Genomic DNA, 25,304 nt, shown 5'->3' on the forward strand with positions numbered 1-25,304 from the left:
AACTTGAGGAGGTGCTCGCCTTCTCAAAACAAGATCTATGAGACTCCATGGCCCATTTCCTAATGGAATTCTCCTCTTCCATAGACCTGCCTTTGTAACAACATGTAGTTATATTAGATTACTTAGGACTCTCCTCAAGCAACCCTCCGCATCGGCAGAGTACCATCTTTCACCGCTCTTTTTTGACATTAATGCGGGAATAGATGGGTGCGCCATGACTCGGCTAATAATGCACACTGATTTAATCCCATCCTTTTGCATGGCCCTCCTTGAGGACATGAACGACAGCAATTCACCAAATGTAGCCATCCATTCTTGTCCACCACACCTCTCCACGTTAGAATAGGCCAAAAAGGGTATATGCTAAGTAGGCACTTCCTTAGTAAATCATTAAAGCCCCCAACCTCCCCATCCCACACCCAGAAACCTAGAAAATGAATTTGTTATCTTATACTACTTCATCAAATTCAAGAGAGTATTTATTCAAAAAAAAAAAGAATAAGAAGAAAGAAATAAGAAAAGAAAAGAAAAAGGAAAAGATATCAGACGTAGCCACCGCAAGTTGCACATCAATCACAATCGCTGCATCTAGGGGTTCTCAAGTTAGGTGCGTCCGGTGGCCCCGGTCGGCCAACTCTATTCCTAACCCCTAGCCTCATTTTGATCCCCCACTTCACACTTAGGGCACATTAAGGGCAAGACACATCTAGGAAGGTAACACTTGCCTATGGTTAGACTGTCACCCTAAGCTACACGCACCGCACCTCCCTTATGCACAAACTAAGTTCTCATGTGAGCGGCAACACCCAAGCTTGCTCCCAGTCCCACTAGCATGAGCACAATGCATCACACAACAATGGAACATACACACCCTTACCTTGTTTCATCATGATTTCATGATTAGAAGACGCCATTCGATGGGTAGAATAGTCCCATGAATTAGGTGCGACACTTGGCAACAAGTTGCAGAGTCGCATGATCTTGTGATTTGATCACAAGGGAATGGCCAATTCCTCGGAATGAGATTGGTAGATTCTTACGTAAGTTTATCTTGCAAGGGGATGAATAATCGTCCTGATATAGGTAATGCACCTTCTTTTCTTTTCAGGTACAAATAAAGGCCCCAACCACCAGCCCTGGAGACCCCATCATCCATGCAATGCACTCATCATCTTATGTGACAATGTCACCATGCCGACGAAATAAAGTAGGGGCACACTGAGGCAACCCCAATCAAAAAGTGAATAAAGAAGCTCATTTGGAACAGTGCAAGAAAAGGCAACCGCGGAGGGCCAGGAGATGGATCCATCTAACATCATATTCAATTTTAAAGATGGATTCACCCATCAACCTCTCTCCCCACCAGGATCCATCCAACACCATTGTAAATTTCAAAGGCATAAATCCCTCCAACGCACCTTCCACCAGGGCTCGTATAAGTGCCTTTCAAGTCCATAAACCCCTCCAACACCAAGGATCATATCCAATGCAAGGGCCTTTCAGTTCCATAAATCCCTCCAGCACCAGGGATCATATTCAACACAAGGGCCTTTCAGTTCAATAAATCCCTCCAACAGGTCCATAAATCCCTCCAGCACCAAGGATCATATCCAATGCAAGGGCCTTTCAAGTCCATAAATCCCTCCAGCACCAAGGATCATATCCAAGGCAAGGGCCTGCCAGTTCCAAAAATCCCTCCAATAGATCCATAAATCCCTCCAACACCGGGATCATATCCAATGCAAGGGCCTTTTCGTTCAATAAATCCCTCCAACATGTCCATAAATCCCTCCAACACCAGGGTTCATTCTCAACTCAAGAACCTTCTAGTTCCATAAATCCCTCCAACCCACCCCCAACACAGCTTGTATACAAACTCAAAAAGCCACATGGCTACCCTAGCAACACCGTTCGACTCACCACCCAGCAAGTGCCATGGGATCGAACAAGGTGGAAAATCCAAAAAATCTAAAGTAGAAGACAAGGCCAAGGCAAAAGTGGAATGGAGAACGAAGGCACGCCAATAAAAATTGGGAAACACAAGAAGTGTGAAAAAGTCCTAAATCAAGGAGTGGCGCACAACTAAAAGCACAAGTCAATACTTTTGTAAAAGAACGCAAGGCACACCATGATTTATTTTAAGAGCGTCGGGCTCTAACCCGTGCAAATTGTAAATGTAGATGGGCGGTAGGAAGGAAGCTAGGAAGATAGGAGAACAATGGAAAAAAAGGCCTAGGCTATGGCCGGCCATATTAAAAGGGGGTGACTGCCCAAAGGGGATTTAGGGCTTTGTATATAAAGTTCAAAAGATGAATGAGAGCTCATTCTTTGGTGTGTGGCAACAAGAGACTCACCTTCTTCTCTTCTTCTCTTCTCTTTGCTTACTTGTGTGTGCTTGAGGGAGGGAGTGTGAGAGTGTGAGGGTGAGGAATCAAGGAGGTGAAGCTCTCCACCATCTCCTCTATTCTTCTTCTCTCTTCTCCTCTTCTCTTCTCTTGTCTCGCATGCGACTATGGAGGATGGAGCTTGGAGGTGGAGGCTTGAGGATGCTTGAGCTTGCATTAAGAGTTGTGGAGCTATCGGAGTGCTTATGAAAGGAAGCAACTCAATACACTCATAGGGAAGAATGGCGCGTTGGCTATGTGAGAGGTAGCCATTAGTGCTCACTTGAAACGCTTGAATAATAAGCAGTCCGTGGGTCTTGGCGGTTGAGGTTGTGCTCGCCTTTACAGCAACACATAGAATATTACATGTATGCTTTCGACTTGATAGAGACCGCGATTTTGCACTTTCCTAAAAGTGCATACAATGGGTCCCCAAATGGGCTAAGTTTAGCATTGGTGGGTTTTAGTTGTGGTGGGTGGCCAATTTGAGTCCAATGATCGTGAGTTAAGATATTAAAATCAGCTCTCTCTCATCGATTAATGCGTCGATGGTATGTATTTGTTGGGAGTGACTATTATGCGCAGGTAAGCAGATGCTATTGCCTCTTCATCCTCCTCATAAATTTCCATTATTGTGGCAACATGAACCTTCATAGGGGACCCTAGAATGGGAGGCTCATGCATTGGATGTGTGGGGGGGTAGTACTTCTTTATGCGGTTACAGTTGAAGAAGCCTATGCCCTCCCCATCTAAGGTCTCAAGCTCTACATTCTCGGTTTGGTTGATAATAGTGCAGACTTGGAAGGGCCCTAATCCCCTAAACTTCATCTTTTGTTTATGGCCTTTGACTGAGTACAAAAACACTAAGTCACCCTGGTTGAATTCTCGCTACTTGACATGCTTGTCAAACCAGATCTTGCATCATGCCTTTTCACAAATTAGCACATGGGTGGCTAGGAGTCAAGTTTTAATCAACATTTTAGCTCGATTAGGCATTCCTTCCATGCCTCCTTTCCATCCCATCTCTATTGGATGGCTACTCTCAAGCTCAAGACAAAGAACTCTACAAGTAGAATGGCTTTAGTCCCATAGGTTAACTTGAAGGGAGTTTGTCCCACCGCTATTTTATAGGCTATTCGGTGGGTCCATAGGGCTGCCATCAATTTTTTGTCCTGGTCATTGCATGAGGTGGAGACTGCTTTAGTCAAGGCATTCACTAAGATCTTATCAGTAGACTCAACCTAGCCATTTTCTTGAGGATAGTAGGGTGAGGATTTTCGATGGATGATGAGAATGGTCAACAGGAGGTGAGCAATCACTTCATTAATGAAGTGTGTGCCCTTGATCACTAACTAGTTCAATGGGACAATCGAATCGTGAGATCACCTGCTCTAAAAGGAACTTAGCAGTGGTTCTAGCATCATTTTTTCTAGTGGCTCATGCTTCTACCCGTTTCGTGAGATAATCCGCGACAACTATAATGTACTTAGCTTGTGAGTATTGTGTTGCACGATTTATCGGTCCAATGAGGTCAATTTTCCATTTCTGAAAAGGTTGTATTGCAAGGATTGGAGTTAGCTCCATCTAGTCTTTGCGGACATGTACCTTAGTCCGCTGGCACTCATCACTATGCTTTACAAATTGTGCAGCATCTCAAAAAAGATTAGGCCACCATTGTTGAGACTGCAGCACCTTTTGGGCTATTGAGTCTCTATTGTGTGTCCCCCAGCAATTCCGTAATGTGCTTCTACAAGTACGTCATGATCTCATATTCACACATGCATCTACGGAGTAATCCGTCTTGAACTAGTCTATAGAGCTAGCCTGCTATCAACTAATAGGGTTCTATCTTGAGGATGAGTCGCCTAATTCAATCCTTCTCTCAATAGATCGTTCAGGTAGCCCGTGTATGGCATCTACCCAATATGGCATCAAATTGGCTCTAAACAAATCCCTCTCGCACTAGATAGGTTAAATAGATGTGAATCTTCCAATTCATCCATGATGCCTTGTCCAACGGCTTCTCTTGTGGATATGTGAGACATATGGTCAACCATGTAGTGCCACTTGCCTTTGTGTACAACCATAGAGAAGTCAAATTCTAATAGCACAAGTAACCACCGAGCAATGCGTCTGGTCGCGCAGGGTTTGTTAACAAGATAAAGCAAGGCTTAATGGTCAACAAAAAAGGTAAAAGCCATAGCCAAGAGATAGTGCTGAAATTTCTTTACAGCAAACACCATGGCTAACCCCTCTCTCTCCATTGTGGAGTAGTTCATCTTAGTCTCCGTGAGTTGCTTGGTAGCAAAGCTCATTGGATAGTCTAGGTTGTGGTCGCTACGCTAGTATAACATAGCTCCCACGGCAAACTTCGAGGTATCAATGTGAACGTGGAAGGTTATGGTCCAATCTCTAAGGCTCTTAGGATTGGTGTAGTGTGGTTAGAGCCTTCTTCAGTTCTTCATATGCATGTTGGCATTCCTCAGTCCATTCGAATATTATCATAAGTTTGTATAGAGGTCTAGCAATTAATGCATAGTTCAATACGAATCGCCGATAGTATCTCGTTATGGCCTAGGAAGCACTAAACTCCCTTGTAATCAATTGGTGGTGGCAGGTTGATAATAACCCAAACTTTTGAGAAGTCGGCAGCAATAACGTTCTTGGATACCACGTACCCTAGGATACATCCATGCCTCACCTAGAATTGGCACTTCAAGGGGTTCAATGAGAGATGATATAATTTGCACCATTCAAAGACCGCTCGTGTTTGGTTTTAGGTGGCCAGGGTATCTCATGATCATTGTCTGAGCTTACTTCCGGCTCAGAATTGAACTCTTTGTCTTTGCTAAAAGAGGGAGTCTCTTCTAGTGGTCATAGGTTGAATGATGATTCCCTTCTAAACAATGGTACGACACTTGGTTGGGTGAGGCTTTCTTGTTTGTGATCAATGGCTCCTACGTGTTCCAACCATGTGCGATCACAATCCTTCCGCATGACTCCTTTCTCGATTCTGAAGATGTTCTTCTTCTGTAGTTTGAAGTCTGCCCATATTTGTTCGATCACATGTCCCTTAGTGTCGTATTCTATTGTGTTGATCTCTCCTTCACTCTCATCTCAGTAAAGGGACAAAAATCCTCATACTCGTCATCTGAGTCATCATCATCTGACTGCTCGGCATCCCTTAGGTCTTGATATTGTGTTTCCTTATCATTGGTGACTAGGCCCAATTGTACATCAAATTTAGATCGTGCACCTTGGTCCATCGCCACTTGGGTTTGTCCAAAGGATCCTTAAGTGTTTTAAGATTTGTGACTAGGTCATTGGATAATTTGTCCATTAGGTACTCTAAGATCTTGTGGAGCTCTTCTTTGTTGTTTGGGACATACAGCGTGACGGGGGTGGGTCGTCTATGAGAGCGTCTAGCCATCATGCAGACTAGTACTGAGGGTTTGTTCTTGGGCTCACCAACTGCCTTGAAAACTTGTTCCTACTCCTCATTGTGCGAGAATGGTAGATCGATTGTGGCTAACACATGCATCCAATCTCGCTCATCCTCGAGGCAAGGGATATACTTAGTCAATGGCCCATAAGATTTTCTAATCTGAGTGTTATCCTTCAACATGGTTGAGATGGTGTCTAGGTGAATTGGTGTAGTCTTCCAAGTGTCAATCTCCACTCTCACCACTTCCATTTGATTGCTTAGGAAGATTAGACAGTTGCCCCAGTCTTCTATGACTCATGCATTGCGCATCCAAGGTCTGCCTAATAGGATATCATAGTCCACTCCTTTCATGACTATGAAGTCCACAGAGAACTAGAATCTTGCGATCTTCAATGGCCAATTTTTCAGCACTATGAATGGCTTTACTTTCATTTCCTTAGCTAGCGTGACATTGAACCTAGCATTCTTAACAAGTGGATTATCCCAAGCCTGGAGCACTACGTGGCTAAGCACTACATGACTATGAAGTCTACAAAGAACTAGAATCTTGCGATCTTCAATGGCCAATTTTTCAGCACTCTGAATGGCTTTACTTTCATTTCCTTTGCTAGCGTGACATTGAGCCTAGCATTCTCAACAAGTGGGTTATCCCAAGCCTGGAGCACTACATGGCTAAGCACATTGACTCCTACCCCCTGTCTACAATCACTTTTCTTGTGGTCTCTCCTAGAGCTAGGGCCTCGGTAAGAGTTCATGCATCTCTATGCCTTCCTAGAAGGCATTAACATGCAAGGACTTGGGCACTGAGTGCAATGTTAGGCTCGGTTTTTGCATTACTACATCATGGTCTTGCAAGTCAAATGCCATTTTTTGCTTTAGCGATCCTTCTACTCACTGCTTTAACTCTTGCCATAGCTACATCATTGTCAGAAGATTGTTGGTTGCTTGCTACATCATTGTCAGAAGATTGTTGGTTGCTTGCTTCTCTTCTAATTCTTCGCTCCTTGGCCAATGTCATTGACTAGTTTGCTGGCCCATCACATTCAAGCTTTGTCTAGGCGGCACTCCTTGAGGTGTAGATGCGTCTCTTGATTGAGTGGGAGAGACTAGTGTGCTTATGCTAGAGAGGTCATTGATCTCATCCTCCAAGATGGGCTCAGCATCCTTTAGGTGTTCCTGGGCTTGTCTCACCCACTCATCTTTTCTATGGCTTTGAGTTGGTGCCTCGGTTCGGGGTACTTCCCTACCTCAGCACTCCCTTTCTCAACAATCTTTGGAGCGGATGTCTCTACCTCTACATCCGTGATTTTTTTCCAATAGGTAGTGTCGTTGTGCTCGCGGTTTTAAGTATGACCTTCATGTCGCAAGAAGCCCAACATGTCACACTTGAAAGTGTTTGGTTGTATCGCACATTTTCATGTGCTATATGAGTTGTGCAAAAGAAGCTTGATCCAAGGGTTGAAAAATGTATTTTCATTGGATACTCTTTAGAGAAAAAATGATATTGTTATTATAACACTATCACCAGTGAGTTCATAGTGAGCAAGGATGCTAATTTTAATGAGATTAGTTTAATGCATCTAGTGGTGATGCATTAGATGATGATCATGATCATGATAATTATGTGCAAATAGAAAAGCAAGAATCATGGAGGGTTAGTAGATTAGAAACATCATCTAATAGTATACCTACAATTAGCCCTTGTTCCAAAGACTAAGAAATAGCCCCACATCTTGAAGTGCATCTACAAGTGTTGCATGAAAAGAAAAAGGAAAGAAAAAAATATCAAATAGTAATGATGTCTCTACTAGTTATTTGAGGTTTGATGGAGCTTTCAATGGTTTCGAGAGTTTGCAGGATAAGCTTGGTATTCCTTCAGTCTAGGATATGAGGTGTACAAAGAGTATATAGTAATATAAAGGCTGGATCCACTGAGTGATCCAACGGCATGTAGATCTAATAAGGTTAGATATCCTATTAAAAGATTTAGTTTTGAAGGTATGCAACTCACCACTATGCTTATATGGTTAAGATTGTTGAGGATATTGAGCCCACTTATTTTGAGGATGCTCTTGGTCGTGCTCATTGGGATGCGGCAATGGATGAGGAGATGGCTGCATTAGAGACCAATAAGACTTGGAATCTAGTATCATTGCTTAAGAGCAAGAAAGCTATTGGCTATAAGTGGGTATATAAAATTAAGCATAATGTAAACGATTCTATTAGTAGGTATAAGGCTAGCCTCGTTGCAAAAGACTATGCTCAAACATATGGCATATATTATGAAGAGACATTCAACCCAATTGCTAGGATGGCAACTATTAGATGTGTGATTGTTTTGGTAGTAGCCAATGGTTGGAATCTGCAAGCAAATGAATGTAAGAAATACCTTCTGGCATGGTGAATTGCAAGAAGAGATGTATATGGAGTAGCTAGTAGGTTATAAGGATTTAGAGCACCCCATATATGTGTGCAAGTTAAAGAAGGTGCTCTATGAGCTAAAACAAGCACGATCTAACAAGATGGGAGAGTACTTTGTTAAGATTGGCTTTTATGTTTCTCATGCTGATCACTTACTATATGTGAGAAAGGGAGATGCATGCTAGGTCATCATAGTCATCTATGTGGATGTATCCAAGCATGGCATGATAGCATATAAGCCTCTTTTAGTGTCGTTGGAGCAAAATGTGAAGTTGAGTGCCAATGTTGGGGATGAGATAGAAGACCCTACTATGTTCAAGAGGATAGTAGGGATTTTGATTTACATGACTATCACAATGTGAGGTATGCGAATTCTACTTTGCATTATGGACTTTTTTATGAGGCAAGTAAGGATATATAGGTGTTTGGATACACAGATGTAGATTGGTCTAGTAGCATGTTTGACATAACTATACAGGGACTAGCAGTAGTGTCTGTAAGTAGCGAGCTCCTTGTCTAAGCTAGAAGCTTAGTTTGGTGGGTAGCACATCAAGCGAGGGTAGAAGGCACTTGATGATGGTGTCGAGTAAGTTGGTTTGCAATATGGGGCGAATTGACAGGCCGCATGGGCACTCGTCATACCTCTCTCTCTTCCCCACATGGTGATCGATGAGTGTACTACCTAGCACATGAGTAGGGATGAATGTGCGGTTGAGTAGATAAACAGGCGGGCCAACTAGTAGGCAAGCAAGGATAAAGCACGGGTATATGAAAAGTGAGTGCACAAGTAGGTGGCATGGGGCACATAGGTGTGGACAGGCTTAGCAATGGTGAGCAGGTGGCCAAGCAAACGAAACACAAACACACACACACACACACACACAAGATGATGATGGTGATGATGTAAAAGAAGAAGAAGAAAATAAATAAATAAAAAGAAGAGGGATATATATATATAGAGTGGGGGGGAGAATAAGAGGAAGAGAAAGAAAATGTAGAGAGGAAGTGTGTGTTTATATATATATATATATATATATATATATAATGGACTTTTTTATGAGGCAAGTAAGGATATATAGGTGTTTGGATACACAGATGCAGATTGGGCTAGTAGCATGTCTGATAGAACTATACATGGACTAGCAATAGTGTCTGTAAGTAGTGAGCTCCTTGTCTAAGCTAGAAGCTTAGTTTGGTGGGTAGCACATCAAGCGAGGGTAGAAGGCACTTGATGGATGGTGTGAGTAAGTTGATTTGCAATATGGGGCAAATTGACAGGCCACATGGGCACTCGTCATACATCTCTCTCTTCCCCACATGGTGACCGATGAGTGTACTACCTAGCACATGAGCAGGGATGCACGTGCGGTTGAGCAGATAAACAGGTGGGCCAACTAGTAGGCAAGCAAGGATACAAGCACGGGTATATGGAAAAGTGAGTGCACAAGTAGGTGGCATGGGGCAAATAGGTGTGGATGGGTGGATAGGCTTAGCAATGCCAAGCAAACAAAACACACACACACAAGATGATGGTGGTGATGATGTAAAAGAAGAAGAGAATAAATAAATAAAAAGAAGAGGTGTATATATATATATATATATATCCTAATCTAGCTATCCGATCCTCAAAACCTAATCTCTCTCTCTCTCTCTCTCTCTCTCTCTCTCTCAACATTAAGTAACCTTTGGCCTCTACATTGACATTAAGTCTTAACCCTTGACACTAAGTTTTGAGAGGGGATGCAATATAACCCTTGACATTAAGTAACCCTTGGCCCCTACATTGATATTCCTAGGTCATTGATATATATATATATATATATATATATATATATATATATATATATATATATATATATAGAGAGAGAGAGAGAGAGAGAGAGAGAGAGAGAGAGAGAAGAAGAAGAAGAAGACGACGGCGACGACAATGATAGAGAAACAAGAAATGGATAAAAATAAAATACGAGAGAAAGTGTGTGTTTGTGTGATAATAACCCTAACCCACCTACCCTTTCTTCAAAACCTTATCACTCATATGAAAGATAGAGTATATACACGAACACTTGAAGCACAAGACACGCGTAGGTAATCAATAACTTCAGTAACTTGTGCACATTAGTTGACCTACATGTGTCTTGGCCCTTAGGGAGGATTCACATATGGGGGTGTGAATTCGATGTGGCAATTGCTTGACCACTAAAAAACTATACATGCATAAAATATTGGATGGCTCAACCAATGCACCCGTTACTAAAAAACTGTGAAATATGCACCATCATGGAATTGAGCCAACGACCCGAGACTTCATAAGCCAATAACTTTCTAATGAGCCAATTAAACTTTGACATATGGAGAAGCACAATATATGCTCGAGGTCTTTGTCCTGTATGTGTGAAAGTCACTTAGACTAATATTATCCCTGTGGAAGGCTTGCATTAGGATCGGACCTTATGCTTATATTATAACCAATCAATTATTGCCCTCTCGTAGTGAAATACCAATATTATTTTGAGGAAGGCTTGCATTGGACTAGTGGGCATCCGACCTTATGCTTAAAAAATTATAACCAACCAGATATTGGCATCTCATGGAAGGCTTGCATCCGGGTCATGCTCAAAGTATAACCAACCAAATATTGCCATCTAGTAGTGAAATATCAAATACATTTTCGCTAAATAAGCGGCATTGTGTCAGGAGTTCTTACCACATGTAGACAGAGGATTTGCTTCTATAGTCTCATCATCATGGCTATGGTCGTCTCTCCTTCATTAGCTGGCGCGCCAGGCTGCTTCACCTTCGACGATGTCGCCATCAAATCAAGCACACTCGGCGTCCTTTCTTCTTTTCTGAAGGCTTCCATACTCAGAAGACAGGTGACCTCCACGCATTCCAGGAGGATGAATGCCTGGAAGGTTAAAGCCATGGCCGACACCACCCTCTCTGCAGAATTAGCTGACAAACCCTACGCTGGCTCATTGGAACGGACCCTTCCGAACCAATATAAGATAACAAGAGAGGATGACCTGTTCGACTGGAATGCGCAATGGTATCCAGCTGCGGTCGCTGCAGACATTGACAAGCGTGTGCCCAAGCCTGTCACCATCTTGGGCCGGGATTTGGTCATCTGGTGGGACCGGAACGGAGAAGCTTGGCAGGTCTTTGATGACAAGTGCCCTCACAGATTGGCACCCCTGTCAGAGGGGAGAATCAATGAGCAAGGTCACCTGCAATGCTCTTACCATGGCTGGTCTTTTGCACCACGCAGTGGACAATGTACCCTCATCCCACAAGCTCCAGCAGATGGTGTTCCGGTATGTGTCTCTTCTGGTATTGAATGCTGGATAATTCCTGAAAATGCATTGGATTTCTTGAGTTTTTTTGATGGAGAGATTCTCTTTTGTGCTATATAGAGTTTATGAAGTACTCTGGATGATAGCTGGCTTGCGAACTTAGTGGCATGAGAAATGTTTGTATGACATTTATTGCATTGGACACACATGTACTAGTAGGCTCATGTCAATTCAAGAAGCATTGGAGTCATCTAGCCAGGTTGCGATGCTAGGGGAATCTTCTTGCATATTTTAGAGCCATGCGGAAAACAATACTAGAACTAGATGACTTTTACGTGGGGTGATCTGGCTACATACGCTTCAAGATGTATTCATCCAACCGAATGGCTCAAGGCTAGAACTTTGAAGTTAGTTAGTTGAGTTATCTCACAAGATGGAACTGAGGAGTTTTACATGGTGGTACTTATACATTGTGCAAAATTTCAGAGATAAGATTACATTAAATAGTTATATATTTGAAGTTGCTTGTGTTGCAATGGATTATGATCAAAGTTGCCTCCTTTTTTGGGGGGATGAGAGAGAGAGAGAGAGAGAGAGAGAGAGAGAGAGAGTCTGGAAAAGGCCTCTACAATTCAGGTGTATCATCTTCTCATTCAAGATCACCAATGGCTGGGTGTGAAAGCTAATACTGTTTGGGGACTGCGGAAATCGCAGTCATGGTGGAAGGCAACGGTGATGGAGGGCTGGCTGAATAGGGCACCTTTCAAATGCAAGGTCTTTCTTTGGCGGGTAATGATTGATGGTCTTCCTCTTGCCTCGGCCCTGTCCAAGCGTAGAATCTCGAATGGCAATTGTTTCTTTTGTACCACTACTGCAGAATCGGCCCGATATCGATTTCTTTCTTGCCCGCTCGCCAAGAATATTTGGTCACTCGTCGTAAATCTGGCGCGCAGTGGTGGGGTCCTCACTAACTCCTTTCGATTGGGTTTTTGTGCGCCCAAAGTACCCCACACCGCCACAGTTACATATGAAGATCTTATTTCACTTTTTCAGATACTAGGGATGCTGGCACATTTGGACCACGCGCAATGCTTTTCTCTTTGATTCGGCCTCTAATGTACCGAGACATATTGCCAGGCTTAAAGGGCTCTTGCATTGGCAGATAGATCTCATTCGGCACTCCCACTTGCTCCCTCGGGAGGATTTACTTCCCTGGCATATGGCAATTGCCTCTGGGTCGTTGCCATGATTGGTGTAACCTATTTCGTGCATTAGTACAGGGATTTCCCACACGTTGGCCTAGGGCCCTCGTGTCTCTTGTAATCATGTAATCATGTAATCTTGTACCTTTTTTTCGTAATTAATACAATTACCTTTTACGAAAAAAAAGAGAGAGAGAGATCTTGGTCGCATGCGTGCACCCCCAAACGCATGGGTGGAGGGGCTATTTTAGATGCCCAAACTCATATGCTGGCACTCCGTTGGTCTCTTTTTCGTGCCATGTGCTCGGATCATCATCCATGGGTCGTTATAGCCCATTATTTTATTGAGGATCACGGGCTTCTGCATGGTAATACTCAAATCCGGAGTTCTTGGTGGCATGTTCTTAATGCCGATTCTCGCTTCTTCAGTTCTTCTTCATCTCTGCTTGCCCATTTGGTGTGTTCCTGGAGAGAGGTCCTCCGAAAGGCGCAGTGGCATCCAGTGGAGGATCGCTTAGCTACTAATTCTTTTCAATTGGAACTGTTGGCAGTCTCGCGGTTAATTTCATGGGAAGGTAAACATGAGCTTCGACCAAAATTCAACCGCATGGCATGTTTGGGCTTAACTTCGGTAGCGGATGCCACCCTTGCCAGTCGCAATGTGTTGATATCGTTTCGTACAGCCAGGAGGCTTTTCAGGATCCCTCGTGGATATAGGTATTTATGGGAACAGCTTTTGATGGTGCTCTAGAGCAGACAACCCTTTCCTGCCCTTGCTACGGATCGTCCCTGGCAGGACTGGGACTTTGCAGGCCGGCTGAATTTAGAAAAGGCTTTAGCTAACCAGATGTATCATCTTCTGATTAAAGATCATCAATGGCTAGTTACTAAAGCTAATACTCTATGGGGATTGCATAAATCCAGGTCATGGTGGAGGGTAACTATGATGGAGGGCTGGTTGAATAAGACACCCTTCAAATATAAGGTCTTTCTTTGGAGGGTCATGATTGGTGGTCTTCCGCTTGCTTCAGCCCTTTCCAAGCGTCGAATCTCCAACGGCAACTATTTCTTTTGTACCACCACTGTGGAATCTGCCCGTCATCGTTTTATTTCTTGCCCCATCTCTCAGAAAATCTGGTCATTCTTGTCGGCCGTTTGGCGAGTGGTGGTTGGTTTCTCGCTACACCCGTTTGATTGGGTTTTTGCACGGCCCAAATATCCCACACCGACATAGCCTCATATGAAGATCTTGTTTGACTTTCTTCGATATTGGGGCTGTTGGCATAACTGGACCATTCGGAATGCTTTTCTTTTTGATTCCGCCTTTAATGTTCAGCGGCATATTGCGCGGCTTAAAGGTCTCTTGTATTGGCAGATAGATCTTCTCCGGCACTCTGACATGCTCCCTCGGGAGGACTTACGTCCTTGGCATATGGCAATTTCCTCTGTGCCTTTGCCATGACTTTGTAACTCTTTGGTTGTCTGGTTCTTGTAGAGAGTCAGTGTGTACACATGATGGGGTAGAGCCATCGTATATCTTGTAATCCTGCAAACTTGTACCTTTTTTCGTAATTAATACAATTACCTTTTACGAAAAAAAAAAGAGAGGATGAGATCGTCGATGGCGCCCTGTCGTGACCTGCCGCCTGCACCGTTTTGTCATCCTCCGGCCTGTTCCACCTGCGTGCAGACGGAATAAGCCATCGCCCGTCATTCCTGGGGATCAGGGTCCTTGTCGTCGCCCTTCAGTCCCGTCAGGCCTTGTTTATCGTGTCCTGGTCCTGAGCGCCGTGCTGGATCGTCCTGGGTTCTGTTGCGCCTATCTACTGTCCCGTCACGCTGCCACGACTGCAGACGCCTATCTTGCTTCGATTGTTGTGCTGTCCGCGGGTCCGCCTGCTCGCGTTTGTTCTTTTTTGTAGAGGTGCCTAGCTGTTGTAAACCCTAATCTCAACAGTCGTCAGAGAAGCAGCGTCTCGACCAGAGTGCCCACTGATTTGTAGAGAGAGAGAGAGAGAGAGAGAGAAAGAGAGAGAGAGAGAGAGAGAGAGGGAGGGAGAGAGGGAGGGAGGGAGGGAGGGAGGGAGGGAGGGAGACCGGGCTGTCTACCGAATGTGCCTGGGCCCTGGACAACACAGAGAGAGAGAGAGAGAGAGAGAGAGAGAGCTACTGACGGAATGATGGCGGATCCTTGCCCTGCACGCCGCCCTGCCCTGCGCGTCGCCTGAACCCTTTCCCCAGGGCTGCGCAGGATCGACCTGACCCTGCGTGCAGCCGGATCGTGAGCCAGCGAGGGCGAATCTGCGCCGTTTTTCTTGCCCAACAATCTTGACCTTCTGTACAATAGGTATACGCGCGAGAGAGAGCGGCCGCCGTCTGTCTTCCTTGCCAGACCTCTCGAATTCCGCCCTTGCCTTCTCGACATCCTTGTCCTGTCCTGCGCGCACTCTGTCCCACCACCCCCGTGATCGCATCTACAACAGGCGAGGGAGAGAATCAGCTAGCGGGAGCAGTACAAACGGGAGGTGGCTGCACTGCAGACTTCACCGTCAGTCCCCTGTCTCTTCTGGCCTTCAAATCCCTTGTACTAAGAGTGACCGGCACGCAGTCTTGTAGGTTTCTGGCACAACAGAAAGAATTCTGTGATACAGCAGAGGGTCGGCCTCCGCTGTGTGAGAAACCAGTTTACAGGGGAGCAGATTTCTAACTCAGCAGACAGAGATCTGTGCTGCTGCAAGACACACAGAGAGAGAGAGAGAGAGAGAGAGGCCTGTGCTATCTCGGTCTTCCGCGAGCTCCTGGTGTGGCATCTGACCTGCACACGTACTGAAACACTATGGTTGGACTGGATTTGGCTTTTATCGACCAAACGGTGGCAGCCCTTGGTTCGGATTCTAATACAGAGGAACCAGAGGATATGGTCCCGTGTACGGAGGAGATGCCCCCTGGTCTGGACTTCCAGCCTGTGGGCAAACACTCTAAGCATATGTCAGAAGAGATAATGGATCATCAGGAACGCTCGTATGCTCAGGTTGCCTCTGTTTCTATGGATTCGCAGGATATTAACTGGGAGCACTTACTGGAGTTTGCCAACACTCTGCTTGGCGAGTATGTCCAACACAATCATGCAGCGTTTCTGATTCTAGAACTGACGATGTTGTGGAAGCCACGATGGACCTGAAAAGTGTCTTGCGCTCTTTTTCGGTGTTTTACGACCGTGTTGTTATACTCTTCTTCATTGGCAGGATTCCAGTGCTTTCCCACATTCGCCAGTGGCTGCATCATTTACTGCAGGGGGAGTGTGTTGAGGAGAATTTTGTTGGGCCTCGAGGCTTCTATGAGGTACTGTTGAAATCTGAGACGCATCGGGCTGAGCTTCTGTCTAAACTGCCATTGTTCTTAGATTGCCGTTTGGTCCATGTTGTGCCATGGCGCCCTATGGCAAACTTTCAGCGCCTCCTTCAACGTGAATGCCCGGTGTGGGTTGAAGTGGAAAATTGCCTGGCTGTCTATTGGCCGTTGTTAAAGGATGCCATGGCCGTTGTGGGAACTGTTCTGGACCCCCCGAGCCTAAGGGCCATGAATCGCAATCGTTTGTGTATGTTATGGGACACTGCTAGGAAAAGGCCTGCATGGCTTTGTATTAATTGCTCTGGCATGCATCCTTTGCACTTTCGTTTGAAATGGGGCAACTTTGCAGGACACTGCTTTTCGTGTGGAAAATTGGGGCATTTTATGGCCGAATACCCAGACAAGAAACCATCTTTAGATAATGAGCATGTTGCGCTGCCGATGGAAGACATGGTGCTTGATGCTCCGTCCCAGGATGCACCCCAGCCACATAAAGTTTTGGATAAAGGTAAACAATCTGCTTCGGGTTTGGATTCCCGTGGCAATGACTGGGTAGAGGCACGTCCCAAAAAAGGTAAAAAGATTGATGCTGGCATGGCAGCTACTGGGCCTAATGTTTCACAAGATTCCATGTGCATGTATATGCGCAGGAAAGAAATGCTGTCTTCGGAGCACGCTGCGTGTATTATGGTTCCTTCTGCTCCCCGTAATCAGTCTGCTAGGAAAGTATATACCGAGGTCCAAAGGGCCCACCTGCTAAGTTGGCTTTTGATACTCGAGGGAATGTGATTACGCCATGGGATCATCGTTATCCCCGTTCCATCCCCAAGACAGTGGATATTCCATCTACCTCTAAAGTTGGCCGTCAGAACTCTTTTGCCGTATTAGCGGATTTTTTGGATGAGGGTGTCCTTGATATTCTAGCATAAAAGATTAAATCGAGGCAAGTGGTGCCTTGTTCTTGATTTTCTTTTTAAATACACATGAAGATAGCCACGCGGAATGTGCGAGGCATTTGTTCTCGCCCTAAGCAACATGCCATGTGGACTGTATTGCATGAGAATCAGTGGGATGTCTTGTGTGCGGTAGAGCACAAGAGTCACGGTGAAGCAGGAAAAGTTGTGGATTGCCATGGGTTTCGCTTATTTTATGTAGGGACACCCGTCGGGCATTTTTCTGGTGTGCTTATGATTGTACATAAGAAATATCAGCCAGTTCTTATTAAAAATGATATACATGGCCGCTTTGTGGTGGTTGAAGTTTTATTTGAAGGAGAAATCTTATGGTTGCTGGGCCTATATGCTCCGAATGATCCTTTATCCCGCCGGGATCTTTGGAATACCTTGAAGACCTCCTTGTGACTTGGCAGACGGGGTTTTTTGATGGGGGATTTTAATATGTGTGTTGATTCTTCACAATCCACTTCAGGGCATTCGGTGATGGACGCTCCGGAAAGTCGGATGTGGAATGTGTTTGCTCTTGCCGTGCTTAAGCAAGATCTATGGTCCTGGCTACACCCTTCTTCTACAGGGTTTACTTTCCATTCGGCGCAGTATGCCACTACATGGTCGTGGTTGGACCGAATGTACATCATGCAGGATGATGATTTTCTTCCTGAGATGTTGGAAATGACAGTCTTGCAGCAATATGCCTTGTCGGACCATTTTCCTCTCCAGTTTGAGATACTTGCACAACCCATTGCACCTTTTATGCAACTGTTGGATAGACTCCCTTTACGTTTCAACTCCTCTTATTTGAAGCATTTGCTCTTTCGGGGCTATATGCAGCAATTGATTGATAGATTTTTATTGGACTTCGCCTCTGAGGGCACTGCTTCCTTTGAACGATTGCTCTCTAATGTGCAGCGGATAGCTCGGCAGTATGGGATCCACCATGCCTCTCTTTGTCGGCGGCGTCGACACGTAGCGGAGGACTTACTGGCTTTGGTTCGTTCTCTGCTGGTAGACACTCTAGATGATGAATTTCTGCTGTCACTGGCAATGCTTTTGGCTGATCTTATTAAAGAGTTTCAGCTGAAATCTTATCAGTAGGCCAAATTACAGAAATTGACTGAGAATTTGCAAGATAGTGCTTGTCAAACGCATAAGTTCTTTCGCACGCTGCATGCCTCTCCGGCTCGAGAAAATATGACTAGACTCTAGAATTTAGAGGGTCAAATGGTCATGGACCCTCAGACTATTGTTAATATGTGCAGGAATTATTTTCTGGAGCTTCTTGGTTCTTCTCAGTCACCTTCTGACCAGGTTACGCATGTACGTTCAGTCTTCTATGATTTGGTCCGACATTAGGTTCCACTTGATATGCAAATTACTTTGGAGTCTGATATTTGTGAGGAGGAGGTTATGGATGTTTTGTTGCGCCTGCCTAAGGATAAAAGTCCTAGTTGGGATGGTCTCACCAATGAATTCTTTGAGAGTTCTGCTACCCAACTGGTGAAGCCATTGACAGCTATATTTCAGCAGGTTTGGGAAACAGGGTTCATGCCTTCCTCATGGAAAGAAGGGCTTATTAAATTGCTTCCAAAGGTTCCTTCTCCGTTAATGTTGCAACATTGGAGACCAATCTCTTTGATGGGTTCGATGTATAAAATCTTTTCCAAAGTGCTGGCGAATTGGCTCCACAAACATCTTCCGGCCATTGTGCATCCTCTTCAATATGGTTTCATTAAGGGCCGTAACATTTTGCATAATATCTTAAATGTGCAAATGGCTATTGACTATGCAAGGCACTCTAGTTAGGAAGTGGTATTGATCCAATTGGATCTGGAAAAAGCGTTTGACTATTTAGACTGGTCTTTCATTGCAGAACTTATGTCTACGATTGGCTTTGGCACTTGGATGTCCCGCTTGATCTACACCATTAGTGCGGCGGCCTCTTCGCGAGTTATGCTAAATGGTGGTGTTACAGAGCCCTTTGTCCTGGCACGTTTTGTGAGGCAGGGTTGTCCTTTGAGTCCTCTCTTCTTTGCCCTGGCGACTCATCCGGTTCTGTCGATGTTATCCTCCATGGCAGGTTCTACTCAGTTGGCCGGATTGTCTCTTCCTTTTGGTTAATACTTCGTTATCAATCTTTGGCAGATGACAGTTTTATGATTTTACGTGCGGACAAGGACAATATTCGCAAGGCATTAGATGTCTGGACGCTCTTTGGTCAGGCTTTTGGTCTTCGTATCAATACTTTCAAATCGGCCCTTCTCAGTTGTACGGAGTCCGATTTACAGTCGTTGGGCTGGCAGGGACAGGTTGTGCCCCGTGGTTCCATTGTCAAGCATCTTGGGTGCCCTTTGGGTGTTGATGTTCGGTCAAAACAACTACTACAGTGGATTTCACAGAAACTAGCAGTGAAGTTTCTCTATTGGAAGTCGCAAGCTTGGCCCTCCCATGTTCGCCTCAAAGTGGCTCAAACAATTATACTGCGGCCATGATACCTTCTGGCCGAGCTCGTTGTTGGACAAAGCCTTTGAGGGTTTTCATGAAGCGCTCCAAGAAGAACATCCATCGCGTGTGGACAAGTCCAGCAATCTCCACTTTATCCACAAGATGCACAAGAAGGTGGATTTGTATCGTGAGCATGCTGGTGGGCAGGTATTTCTGAAAGAGACAGACCGTCTCCACTGCTCCCTGCCTCGCGAATTCAATAGAGGACGTCTTAATCTCCTTCTGTGAGATCCATTGCACCAAAGTTGACTTGTAAATGGCCCCACGTATTTCTGGAGTAAGACATCCTGCGATCGCGATCGGTAGTACAAACTGCCACAAATGATAAAGCATTATGAATAATGGCTACATTCCAAATAGCAAAATGCCCATGCTAATTACAATCCATTTGTAGTACAAACCTGACATATCTTATGCCAGTCATGGGATTTTAGCCCTGATAATTGCTCGTATCTTCTTATGTGGAGTTGAAGATGAAGATGGACCTGATCACGAAGTTGATTGATGGATGGATGGACAGAAGAAACTTATTATTGTTAGCATTCATGTTTGTCATGCCTTGTCATCTCCTGCTTGTGAGCCTCAGTCTGAGTCAGACGAGGACATTAGGAGCTCTGACATGTCTGTCATGTGTTATGATGGGGGAGCATAGTTACCTGGAACGGGGAACAGGAACGGGAGCGGGACCCCCTGGAACGGGGGGAACGTCCAAGGTGGAGGAACGGGAAGGGGGGGAACGGCACATATCTTAAGTGCCCCAAATATGCCCTGCATGATCAAGTTGCCCCAAAGAATGTCCCTCTAATTGCCCCAATACCCCTCAATGCTCCAAATTGACCCAAATGTCCCAAAATTGACTCGATTACCCCCACAGCTCCAAATTACTCATGAATTGCTCCGATTATTCTAGTTTCCCTTGAAATTAGACAATATAAATGGATAATTACCTTGGAATTGAGAATAGGCTGAAATTTGATTGTGATTTGCAAGAGTTCATAATGCATCAAATTTGAGCTTTGCATGGACTCCCAATTGGCTTGTGGGTTGTCTTGACACTTTGAATATGAGAGAGAGAGAGAGAGAGAGAGAGAGAGAGAGAGAGAGAGAGAGAGTGTGTGTGTGTGTGTGTGTGTGCACATTAGGCAATGGAGATAGGTGAACATGTAGTAGGAGTGTGATATAAGCAAAAAGAAAAAACGTGGAAAAATGTAAATTTTTGGTCAACAGGCCTGGAATGGCCGTTCCAAACAGGGAACGGCAGGGAACGGTAGGGAACGGCCTAGGGAACGGCAGGGAACGTTCCCTGGCCGTTTCACCCCCTCCAAGGATTTGGAACGCGTTAAACCGTTCCTATAGGCTGGAACGGCTGTTCCCTATTTCTATGTGGGGGAGGCTAGTCACTCTTGATTGGCTGTCTTAGGATGTGTATTTCTTTTTGGCCTCTTTTAGTGGGCAGCCACTGGCTGCCCGGCCACTTTTTGGTCACTGTTGTGGGGCGCCCATTTTAGGGCATTTTTAGGGTTTGTGCCCATTTTAGGGTTAGGGTTAGGGTTTGTCCTTTGCCTATTTATAGGCAGCCCCCCTCCCCACTTGATCACTTGTCTTCTTGCAGATTCCGACACTCCTTCTCCCCCGTGGTGGTGCTGCCATCATCATCAGCTTGATCTGGTGCCCTCACTGATGCTTCGGGCTGCGTGCAGGGGCTGATCAGTCCACAGTTTTGTATTCAGCATTCATTACAGTCAGTGCAGATTTTCTTCCTTCATTCTCTGCTTTCTCTCTCCTCTCCTCTGTGTTCGTGTTCTTCTTCCGTTGCGCACTCTCACAATTATATCCTTTATTAGTTTGTTTTTTTTGTTGATTTTAAGAAGTGTTAATGGATAAAGGTGTTTTCCTTTTGTTATATGCTTTCTAAGATACAAGTGATAAGTTGGGGTCATGGTTGGGTGTTTTATTGAAGATACTGAAGAAGATCGATATGAGCTTTTGAATGAACTTGTATTTCCTTTTTCTTAGGTCACAAGGACGCTCCCTTATTAAGTGTGGGGATATGTTGAATGTTGAAAGGACTAGATTTTTTGGATTGATTTTTGTTGTTTTTGAGGCCTCAATGGTTGATTTTTTATGGACTTTGAGTGATGATTAGTTATTTTGGAAGTTTTTGAAAGTTGATTATGTTTTGGAAGCTCATGATGATTTTCAGTAGAAATATGAGGTTCTGTGATGTTCTGATAGGTTCTGTTGAGGTTTCATGTTATGGAAGAAGGATTCATTGCATGCTGGTATTTCGTGGATTTCGTGGTCGCATACATGTACCCCCAAACGCCTGGGTGGTGGGGTTATTTTGGATGCCGAAACTCATATGCTGGCACTTCGTTGGTCTCTTTTTTGTGCCATGTGTGTGGAGCATCACCTGTGGGCCGCTATAGCTTGTTATTTTCTTGAGGACCGCGGGCTTCTGCATGGGAATACACAAATTCGAGGCTCCTGGTGGCATGTGTTTAATGCAGACTCTCGGTTTTCGAGTCCTTCCTCATCTCTGCTTGTTCATTTGGTCGGCTCCTGGCAACTGGTTCTTTTGAAGGCTCGTTGGTCTCCAGCGGAGGACCACGTAAATACTAACTCTTTTCATCTGGAATCGTTGGCAGCCTCGAGATTACTTTCGTGGGAAGGCAAACAGGAGCTTAGACCAAAATTTAACCGCATGGCCCGTTTGGGCTTGACCTTAGTTGCAGATGCCACCTTTGCCAGTCGTAATGTCTTCATATCATTTCGTACTGCCAGGAGGCTTTTCCGAATCCCTCGTGGATACCATGATTTATGGGAACAGCTTTTGTTAGTGCTCTAGAGTAGGCAATCCTTTCCTGCCCTTACTGTGGATCGGCCTTGGTAGGACTGGGTCCTTGCAGGTCGGTTAAATTTGGAAAAGGCCTCGGCTAACCAGGTGTACGATCTTCTAATTAAAGATCATCAATGGCTAGTCACTAAAGCTAATACTATATGGGGGTTGCAGAAATCTGAGTCATGGTGGAAGGCAACTGTGATGGAGGGGTGGGTGAACAAGACACCTTTCAAATGTAAGGTCTTTCTTTGGAGGGTAATGATTGGTGGTCTTCCTCTTGCCTCGGCCCTTTCCAAGCGTTGAATCTCTAACGTCAACTGTTTCTTCTGCACCACTACTGTGGAATCGGCCCGTCACCGATTTATCTCTTGCCCTCTCGCTAAGAAAATTTGGTCGCTTTTGTCAACGGTTTGGCGAGCTGTGGTTGGTTTCTCAATGAGTCCTTTCGATTGGGTTTTTGTACTCCCAAAATACCCCGCACTGGCATAGTTGCATATGAAGACCTTGTTCCATTTTCTCAGATACTGGGGATGCTGGCATAATTGGACTACTCGGAATGCCTTTCTTTTTGATTTGGCCGCTAATGTTCCAGGACAGATTGCCAGGCTTAAAGGCCTCTTGCTTTGGCAGATAGATCTCATTCGGCACTTTGACTTGCTCCCTCGGGAAGACTTGCTTCCCTGGCATAGGGCAATTTCCTCTGTGTCTTTGCCATGACTTGTGTATCGCAGTCCGTGTTTTGTACTGACAAGTTCACAGACGGTGGCTTAGAGCCAACGTGTATCTTGTAATCATGTAACCTTGTACCTTTTTTCATAATTAATACAATTACCTTGTACGAAAGAGAGAGAGAGAGAGAGAGAGAGAGAGAGAGAGAGAGAGAGACGCCGTTTCTGCTTTCCGTGAGCTCCTGGCTCTGCATCTGACCTACACAAGTGGTGATACAACATGGCTGGTCTGCATATGGCCTTTATCGACCAAACGGTGGCAGCCCTTGGTCCGGATTCTGATACAGAGGAACCAGAGGATATGGTTCCTTGCACAGAGGAGATGCCCCCTGGTCTTGACTTCCAGCCTGTGGGCAAACGCACCAAGCATACTTCGGAAGAGACAATGGATCATCAGGAACGTTATCATGCTCAGGCTGCTTTTGATTTTGTGGATTCTCAGGATGTTGACTGGGAGCATTACATAATCATGAAGCGTTTTCTGACTCTGGAACTGAAGATGTTCTGGAAGCCACTTTGGACCCGAAAAATGTCTTGCGCTCATTCTCAGTGTTTTATGAACGTGCTGTTATACTCTTCTTTACTGGTAGATCCTAGTGCTTTCCCATATTCACCAGTGGCTGCAAAGTCTACTACAAGGGGAGTGTGTTGAAGAGATTTTTGTTGGGCCCCGAGGCTTTTATGAGGTGCTGTTGAAATCTGAGAAGCATCGTGCTGATCTGCTGTCTAAACTGCCATTGTTCTTTGATTGCCGTTTGGTCCATGTTGTGCCATGGCGCCCAATGGCAGATTTTCAGTGCCTGCTTCAACGTGAATGCCCGGTGTGGGTTGAAGTGGAAAACTGTCTGGCTGTCTATTGGCCACTGTTAAAGGATGCCATGGCCGTTTTGGGCACTGTTCTGGTTCCCCCGAGCCTAAGGGCCATGAATCGTAACCGTTTGTATATCTTATGGGATACTGCTCGGAAAAGGCCTGCTTGGTTACATCTTAATTGCTCTGGCATGCATCCTTTACACTTTCGTTTGAAATGGGGTAACTTTGCAGGGCATTGTTTTTCGTGTGGAAAATTGGGGCATTTTATGGCCGAATGCCCACCGAAACAACCGACTTCAAATGTTGAGCATGTTTTGCTGCCCATGGAAGATATGGTGCTTGATGCTCCGACGCAGGATGCAACCCAGCCACCTAAAGTTTTGGACAAAGGAAAACAACATGTTTCGGGTTTGGATTCCTGTGGCAATGACTGGGTAGATGCACGTGCTTAAAAAGGTAAAAGGTTTGATGCTGGCATGGTGGATACTGTGCCTAATGCTTCACAAGATTCCTTGCGTACTTATATGCGTAGGAAAGAAATGTTGTCTTCAGAGCACACTACTCATGCTATGGTTTCTTCTGCTCCTCGTAATCAGCCTACTAGGAAAGTATATATAGACGGTCCAAAGGGCCCACCTGCTAAGTTGGCTTTTGATGCTAGAGGTAACGTGATACCCCATGGGATCGTCGTTATCCCTGTTCCATCCCCAAGACAGTGGATATACCGTCTACCTCTAAATCTGGCCGTCAGAACTCTTTTGCCGTGTTAGCTGATTTTTTGGATGAGGGAGTCCTTGACATTCTAGCAGAAAAGATTAAATCGAGGCAAGCTTTGCCTCGTTCTTGATTTTCTTTTTTTGAATACACATGAAGATAGCCACGTGGAATGTGCGAGACATTTGTTCTCACAATAAGCAACATGCCATGTGGACTGTACTGCATGAGAATCAGTGGGATGTCGTGTGTTGTTGAGCTCAAGAGTCATGGTGAAGTAGGAAAAGTTGTGGATTGCCATGGGTTTCGCTTGTTTTATGCAGGGACACATGCCATGCATTATTCTGGTGTGCTTACGATTGTATATGAGAAATATCAACCTGTTTTTATTAAAAATGATGTACATGGTTGTTTTGTGGTGATTGAAGTTTTATTTGAAGGAGAGATCTTATGGTTACTTGGCCTCTATTTGAAGTCATATTTGAAGGAGAGTTTCAGTTGAAATCTTATCAGCAGGCCAAAGAGAATTTGCAAGATAATGCTTGTTAGACTCATAAGTTCTTTCAAGCTCTATATGCATCTCTTGCTCGAGAAAATATGACTAGACTCCAGGATCAAGAAGGTCAAATGGTCATTGATCCTCAGACTATTGTGAA

The 25,304-nt window shown here is 44.8% G+C and overlaps 1 protein-coding gene across 1 annotated transcript in view; it reads left to right on the forward strand.

Annotated features, from left to right (window-relative positions):
• Window positions 1-10,913: 10,913 nt before the first annotated feature.
• LOC148027795 (protochlorophyllide-dependent translocon component 52, chloroplastic-like) overlaps window positions 10,914-25,304 on the forward strand; it is a 107,794-nt gene continuing 93,403 nt past the window's right edge. Inside the window, exon 1 of the mRNA XM_087689492.1 lies at window positions 10,914-11,561. Within this exon, the coding sequence (XP_087545618.1) occupies window positions 10,995-11,561 (567 nt within the window). The 5' untranslated portion in view covers window positions 10,914-10,994. The remainder of the gene's footprint in view (window positions 11,562-25,304) is intronic.

The sequence above is a fragment of the Lygodium microphyllum genome, chromosome 12 (assembly GCF_053477565.2).
Source record: "Lygodium microphyllum isolate KBCC chromosome 12, Lygodium_microphyllum_v1.1.10, whole genome shotgun sequence".
NCBI lineage: Eukaryota > Viridiplantae > Streptophyta > Polypodiopsida > Schizaeales > Lygodiaceae > Lygodium > Lygodium microphyllum.